Below are 7,635 nucleotides of genomic sequence, written 5' to 3'. Positions count from 1 at the left end.
AAAGTGAGGCCCACGCGGCTTGTAGCCGCCAGGCCTCGTCGCTCCCCCCCCGCCCGGCTCCGAGGTGGTGGCGGCGACGAAGCCGGCTGCAGAGCGTTCCCTGCGCATGCGCAGGGGACGCTCTGTCACTTTCGGGGGGATTTAAGTATCCCCCCGATATTTTTTAAAAGGTTTCAGATTTTTGTGCACACCTGGGGACTGCCCCAAGTGTGCACAAACATCTCCCTCCCCCCCAGGTGCCCCTGATGTGCGGAAATAAGTATCTGCACGCAGGGGGCGCCTTTCGGTATTAGATATATAGATACATCAGTGCTAGAGAGAGCTTTTTTATATTGATAATTATCACTGCACACAGTGTCACCACTGTCCTGTCATCTCACTCTGTTTGTGGGGTTTTTTAGTGTTTCTAAAAATTGTATAGCGTTTAATCTGATATTCTGTGATATAAATTGCAACCCTATGCATACCTAGAATAAACCCTGTTTAATAAAGTAGGACTTACTTCTGAATAAATATCCCATTTAGAGCTGCTGTTTGCTGATACTACGCTAGCACAGCAAGATTTAGGACTGAACTATGAGATGCTCAGTTATTCACTCATTACTGTTGTTCACGTCTTATTACAATTATTGTTTTTCAGGCCATGATGCTATTGTTACTCTTCTGAAGCATTACAAAAGACCTCAGGATGAATCACCTTGTAATGAGTACTCCCAGCCTGGAGGAGGTGTGGTTCCATCCAGCTGTTCTATTTGCACTCCTAAAATTGATCTAATAGACACACACATCCCCAGTAAACTTGACAGATAATATATTAGAGCTCATTCAAGGGCAATACATATGTATAGTACTGCTATTTTTCTTTGAGATACATTGGGTTGGATACCATTTAAAATGTCCTTGCTTGGAAGTTCAAGTTTCCCCTTATCCCCTCCTACTGCAACCTTGACCCCCACCGAAACAAGGAGTTCAAGGGCTGCCACAAGAAGGAGTACTGTGCAGATCATTTCATTTAGATCCATCCAACCCTTTATATCTTTGATTTTGCCTATTATCATAAAATCTTGTCATACTATACTTGCTTAAAAGATAAGCATGTTAAGAAATAGCGATCCCATCCTACATGTTGGATAAATTGCTTAGCCATTCTCTTTACATTGCCTTCCTCTGCTGGTTTTTGGATTACTTGTATATTAGGACTACTATCCTAACCCTCATATTTAAAGCTTGTTGTATTGAAATAAATGATACCTGAGATGAAGAATATTTTGTCAGTTGGAACTGTAGGCTAAATTCACAAGAAATTATGCATAGAGTATTGCCCAGGAAACACCTTTGAATAAGACAGAGAAATTTCTCTGTTACTATAGACAGAAGCTTGATTTTATTAAGTTAATGTATAATATAATAGGAGTATTAGATCAAAGGGTAGTGCTAGGGAAATCATTGAATAATTTTCATTCAATTCAAAACAATCAAGAACACCTATATCTCTAGGTATTATAGTGCAAACAATAGCTCAAAAATGCTCTTAAAACACAATCTCATTCACTTTTTGTAATTTACACTGCAAAACATATTTACTCAGAAATAAATCCCATTGGTTTCAGGAGGATGTACTTCTTAGAAAATGCACTGAGGTTTTCAACTTGAATTCTGCATATATCTAAGAATGGAAACTTGAACTTTGCCATGATTTATCCGCTCTAATCTCCTTGTGTACACACACACTCACACAAGCGTACACATGGCAGCCATCAAGATCTGTGCTGCCTGCAATCTTTACAACCAAGACTTCATGCATCTAATTCCAGTATAGCATGCTATGTATCTGGCCAATCCTCAAAGAAACTCAGGATGGTATATGTCCTCCTCTCTTTTATTTCACAACAACCCTTTGAGGTAGGTGAGGCTGCGAGTGAGTAGATGCATTACTGCTGGAGACTAATGGCCCAAGGTAACTCAGTGAGCATTCATGGCTGAGTAGGAATTTGAACTCATATCTTCCATTCTAATATCGATCAATGCCCCACATTGACTGTTTATACAGAATGGGTTTTTTTAAGTCAATGTGGTTGGGAACATCTAACTTATATATGAATTAATTGCTTTCCACTTTGAATGCATACATATTTGCTCTAGGCTACACAAGAGGTCTAAAATGTAGCTGCTATGAATCTGTGAAGTGTCATTAGCTTTAGGTGAATGACAAAAAAAAATCCACATTAATGTTAGAACAGTATATGCTATCTACAATATCAGTATGTTTATTTTTCAAAATACACATTTACAGTCATTCTAGGATTACACTTAATTTGTTTGGTTGAGCTTTTTTAACCTGCAGAACACTACATATTGTCTTGAATGTTTAAAACCTCCTTTGCTTTGATTTCAGATGGATCTTATGTGTCAGTTCCATCCCCACTAGGGAAGATTAAAAGCATGACAAAAGGTATGCTTTCTGAGTTGGAAATATATTTATTACAGGCAGGTCAAATTCTTCCAAAATCCAGTTGAATCTCGGGCCTTTCTGCTTCTTCCTATCCCCAAAGTGGTGTAAGGGGAGAGATGGTATAGCTTTAGTAATTTAAAATAGGCATGGACACTACTTTGTTGGTGGCACAACAGATATTCCACTGGGCACTGCTATCCTGAATGCCACCATTCATGCCCATTCTGAAGCTCCCACTCCAGTGTTAGCAACTCTTTTTCTGGTAACAATGTGATGTCTTGGAAACTAAATGTTTGTTGATAAAACAGCTTTAAGGCACAGAGACCCTATCAGGATAAATCTGGCAGTCTAAGGCTGTGGTCACACACACTAAATAATCCACTTTCAATGCACTTTCCAACTGGATTTTGCCAGTTCACACAGTAAAATCCAGTTGGAAAGTGCACTGAAAGTGGATTGAAGATGGATTATTTAGTGTGTGCGGCCACAGCATAAAACTAAATACATGGCAGTATTCAGAACTGGTGGTGTGGAATTAACATAGACCCTGGACACCACTCCTGCCCATTTCTGCTTTTTCACAGCACCCCCAGGGGCTATGGTGCTTATGCAGGACAGGCAGTCCTCCCATCTTGCCTAGTACCAGCTTAATATCTATAACAGACAAAGGTTCAAGTGAGCTGACTGACAATTTGGCATGAAGGAATAAAAGTTATTAGCAACTGGCATTCAAATTTGAGATCAGCCTCAGAATTTATTATCTTGAACATTGTGCATGTTAAAAATTTTCCTTGTTGGGTCTTTTATTTAAAATTGTCAGGATTTATGGGCTGTGAGTTGCTAGTGAATTGTCACACAGCCCAATCCTTTGTTTGCTGTACACAGCATAAATCCCATTGGTTTATTCTCCAAGTAAGTCTGCATAGGACTGTGGATATGAAGATTAATTCTACTCATCTTTACTTGAAAGTTAAGACCCACCACGTTCAATGGAGCTTACTCCCAAGGCTGCAGCCTTTGCTTTTGAATTCAGTGGTCTGTAACCAATCACACAGTTCCATTGATGGAACAGCGCATGCAGTTATGGGAGATAGGAAGGCCATATCCCCCTGTCGTCTCCAGACCTCTCCACTTTGCTTTTTATACTGCTCCTGAAGGTCTGGGAACGGCCAGGAAACGACGGGACGGGGGGGGGGGGGGTCAGTGGACTGTAACAAAGGGGGGGAAGACCAGGAAAGTTCTGCTCAGTCAAGTCTGAAGATGGTTGAATACATACTGGTGAGAATTGAAACTGTGGTATAGGCTTTTGAGACCTATGTTTTACACCTATTTCTAATGCTAACTATTGTCATTGAGGTTAATTTCATTCTTGCTACAAAAATGCAAGCTGAACTGAGGCATGTGGCAAGAAGAGAATCTAAGGTCCTAGAGTGATTTCCTTATTAGATATTAAGGTTGGATTCAGTCTACATTTTCCTGTGGCAGAATTGCACTTACCTGCCTCTCCCCTCCCACTGATTGCCATGAAATGCTACTCCTAGGAGAGATGGGGCTCTGAGGAATGACATGAAGGGGGTCTACAGCAGAAAGGGGAGATCTGAAGAAATTGCAAATTTAATCTGGATCCAAACCTAAATATGTTGATAAGAGTCAGGGATGGAAATCAGGGGGAAAAAGGTAACCATTATTAGATTTAAACCAGCTACATAGCACCCTTTTAAAAAGTTCTGTACTGAAAATAATTGTCCTTTTGAGGCATAACTCAGCTGCAAGTTGGTGGTTCTTCTGACACCCCTCTTTGTCAAATCTTAGCTTGGAGTGCATCTTCTAACCATGTAATCTAAAATGATATCCAAATGTTCCATTAAGAAACGGTTTGATAATGCTGTTACACTGAGGCACGTGAATCAACAAGTCCGTCCGCAAATTCAGTTGTGTATCCAATCCTATTCCGAGTGTCACTGAGCAGGAGATCAGACTGGCAATGAAGAAATAGCCTCACTAGTCACTGTTAGAGAGACAGGAGAAGGAACTAATTCCTTGTATAAAGGATTTTCTGCAGCCATTACATGATTCAGATAGAATATGCATATGGAACGGTGTTCTTTAGTGATAAGCTTCTAAAGCCAAAAAGCTCCAAGGCAGTTAGAATGTTGCAAATCTGTGTTTATTATTATGGTTTATTGTTGGGTACAGAGACAAAAATGAACAAAAATGCCAACCAACCAATTTATAGAAGAAAAGCCGGCAGTTAATGTATAATATTTTTGCTAAATATGGTCCTTTAATATTTTTTTTCACTGCATTTTATAAGCAGACACTTTTCTTTTGCAGAAAAGGCGGATGTTCTCCTCCTCCGTGCTGGTTTGCCATCCCATTTCCACCTCCAGCTTTCAGAAATAGAGTTCCATGAAATTATTGGTTCAGGTAAAAAGGAAAAGAAAATGTGTCCATTTTATAAAAAGAAGTTTTTACATGTCACGGTGTGCTTATTTTATTTAATTCCTTTTAGGGTCGTTTGGAAAAGTGTACAAAGGACGATGTAGAAATAAAATAGTGGCAATCAAGCGGTGAGTGTTAGCAGAATTTCTGATTTGTTACTTAATTTATTTTATTTAAATATATTTATTTTATTAGTTAAAACACCAAAGAATCTAGGGATACCTTAAAGATAATGTGGCATAAGCATTCATAAACTAGAACCCACTTATTTTGTTATTTATATACATTCACACATACATATTACTCATTTGTATAAATTTGTGCCAACTCATGAGACTAACAAAGTGGGCATTGGCTCACAAAAGCTTATGCCACAACAAAATTTAGTCACAAGACTTAATGTTTTTATTACAACAGATTAACACAGCCAATGCTTTAGAATTTAAGGTTTAAAATAATACAGTTCTTAAGTGACTTGATATATTCCTTATGCTTCTTTCCAGCTACCGAGCCAACACTTACTGCTCCAAATCAGACGTTGACATGTTTTGTCGTGAAGTTTCTATCCTGTGCAGACTCAATCACCCCTGTGTCATCCAATTTGTTGGTGCTTGCCTGGATGACCCAAGTCAATTTGCTATAGTCACGCAATACATATCAGGAGGGTCCCTCTTTTCCCTGCTGCATGAACAAAAAAGGTAAACTAGCTTAAATCTCCATAGTACCTTAGGGGAAATCATGCAGATTTTCAGAAGTGTGTTGCACCTGTAAAAGAGAGTCAATGAGAGAAAGAGATTGTCCTTTGCATAGTCAGATATGTAAGGTACTTTTTCAATCAGCAGCACTATTGGCTGTTATATGCAAGTCACATTTTCCCAGAACTATAGATAGGAACTTAATGGAGGATGAAGCAAAATTACAAAAAACAAGACACAGATGCTTTGTCCAGACATCATGTGAAATCATGGTTTAATTAAAATAACTGTTGTTAACGTGACTGTCTGAATGTGGTCCTAGGGTCTGTCAAACCCGGGTTTGAAACTGTGGTATGAAGATGGGTTATTAACTAAAACCAGCTTTTGCTACAGTTTAATTGCCAGAGGTTGTTTATGCACCTTTCAACCGTGGTTTGTCTACTCCATTTGCCTGAGTGTTCTCCATTTCTTCCCCTTTCCCAAATCACTTCTAATCCGATATTTCTCTTTGAAGCATTGTGGTATCACTTCTTCTGTAGTTTAAAAGGAATCTTAGTCTTAGCTATGATTTCTGATGATGTGTGAACACAGGCACCCTAGATTAATCCTGTCTTGTTCCCTCACAATGCCCTCTCCAGTTACAGATCAAAGGTAATGAAACCAACATTGGTCAAGTCAAACCTGGATGTAAGTGATTATATGCAAGATAAATCCTGGTTTTAGAAACTAACCATAGTTAAAATAAATCAACACTTCATATCTGAGAACACAGCCAAAGAAATACTCCCCACTCCCCCCCAAAAAACCCTGATAATCACTGCCTGTGGTTTGAAAATAGGTTGACCAACATGGCTATTTTTGAGACCGGCCTGAATGAAAAGACACATCTAGCCATATTGTGTGGGACTGTTTAATAGCTGTGCCTGTTGTGATGATAAGGGTGGTAATTTCAGAGTTTTATGCAGAAAAAGCAGCCAGCATATTGGAAAGTGTAAGGGAATGCTTGGTGTGATTGCTCAGTTCTCAGTATTTTGTCCTGCCCTTCCAAACAACTAATTTTTCCTGTCCCTTGTAGTGTACATTGTGTCATGTCAGAATCTTGTTCATGCAGATATCTTTGCTTTGTTGCACCTTCCTTGTTCTTCAGATACACTCATACACATAGGGGTTGGATTATGTGAGGAGCTGTGCTGAAGACACATTTGGGTAGACATAAATATGTGAAAGTCCAAGTCTGACTCCTGTCCAGCTTTATCAGACTCTAGTGGCAATGAATCTGCCACAGTATACCCAGCTCATCAGAGCTTCCCTTTATGACATGATTGATACAGTTTGTGGACAAGAGAAATGTCCACATTGGCAGCAACATGAATTCTGCTCCATTCCCGTACCGCACCTGCCCAGTCAAAGATTTTGCCAGAAATGGAGGAAGAAAATTGGAGGCAAATTAATGACAAATCAAATTTTAATTCAGAATAAGCCTTTTTTTATTACCCAGTGAGAAAATTTCTTAATTTAAATTATATGGAAAGAAGAGGGGGAAGCACAACTTGATTTATAGATGACACACCTGCAAATTTGTTTATGTTTAAGAGCCAAGTTTGCATCATTCTTATTTGACTAATACTATGAATTCTTTTAATTCCAGGAATCTTGACTTGCAGTCTAAATTAATCATTGCTGTAGATGTTGCAAAAGGCATGGAGTATCTTCACAATCTTATCCAGCCAATAATACATCGGGACTTAAACAGGTACATTTTTCTTTTGTCTCTCCAAGCCTATTGTCATATATAATGCTAAAATTAATTCAGAATGGCACCACCTTCACAGTGATAATCTGTGGAAATGAGAACTTTTAACTAAAGACTGAGATATTTTCATAATTGGACCGAAAGGCACTAGCCTGGAATTATCTGTTGCATTTCCAGACAAAAAGCAGTCTTATAACTGGGCAATCGATTGATCAGATTCAGGAATAGAATAAATCTATAGAATGAATTAACAGGAGTGAGTTGGCCATTAGGGCCACTGGGAGGTATCCCAG

General features: G+C 38.9%; 1 protein-coding gene across 1 annotated transcript in view; it reads left to right on the top strand.

Moving 5' to 3' along the window:
- Positions 1–7,385, top strand: part of LOC107119027 (serine/threonine-protein kinase TNNI3K) — a gene marked incomplete at its 5' end in the record, with an annotated part of 96,807 nt that extends 89,422 nt beyond the window's left edge. The window contains 6 exons of the mRNA XM_015421449.1: positions 641–727; positions 2,396–2,452; positions 4,787–4,879; positions 4,965–5,022; positions 5,398–5,592; positions 7,238–7,385. Coding sequence (XP_015276935.1) covers positions 641–727; positions 2,396–2,452; positions 4,787–4,879; positions 4,965–5,022; positions 5,398–5,592; positions 7,238–7,385 — 638 coding nt within the window. The remainder of the gene's footprint in view (positions 1–640; positions 728–2,395; positions 2,453–4,786; positions 4,880–4,964; positions 5,023–5,397; positions 5,593–7,237) is intronic.
- Positions 7,386–7,635: the final 250 nt, after the last annotated feature.

This window comes from Gekko japonicus, unplaced genomic scaffold (genome assembly GCF_001447785.1).
Source record: "Gekko japonicus isolate JY-2015 unplaced genomic scaffold, Gekko_japonicus_V1.1 scaffold895, whole genome shotgun sequence".
Classification (NCBI taxonomy): Eukaryota; Metazoa; Chordata; class Lepidosauria; order Squamata; family Gekkonidae; genus Gekko; species Gekko japonicus.
The sequence above is the reverse complement of the archived record's forward strand: the minus strand, read 5'-3'. Positions and strand labels throughout refer to the sequence as shown.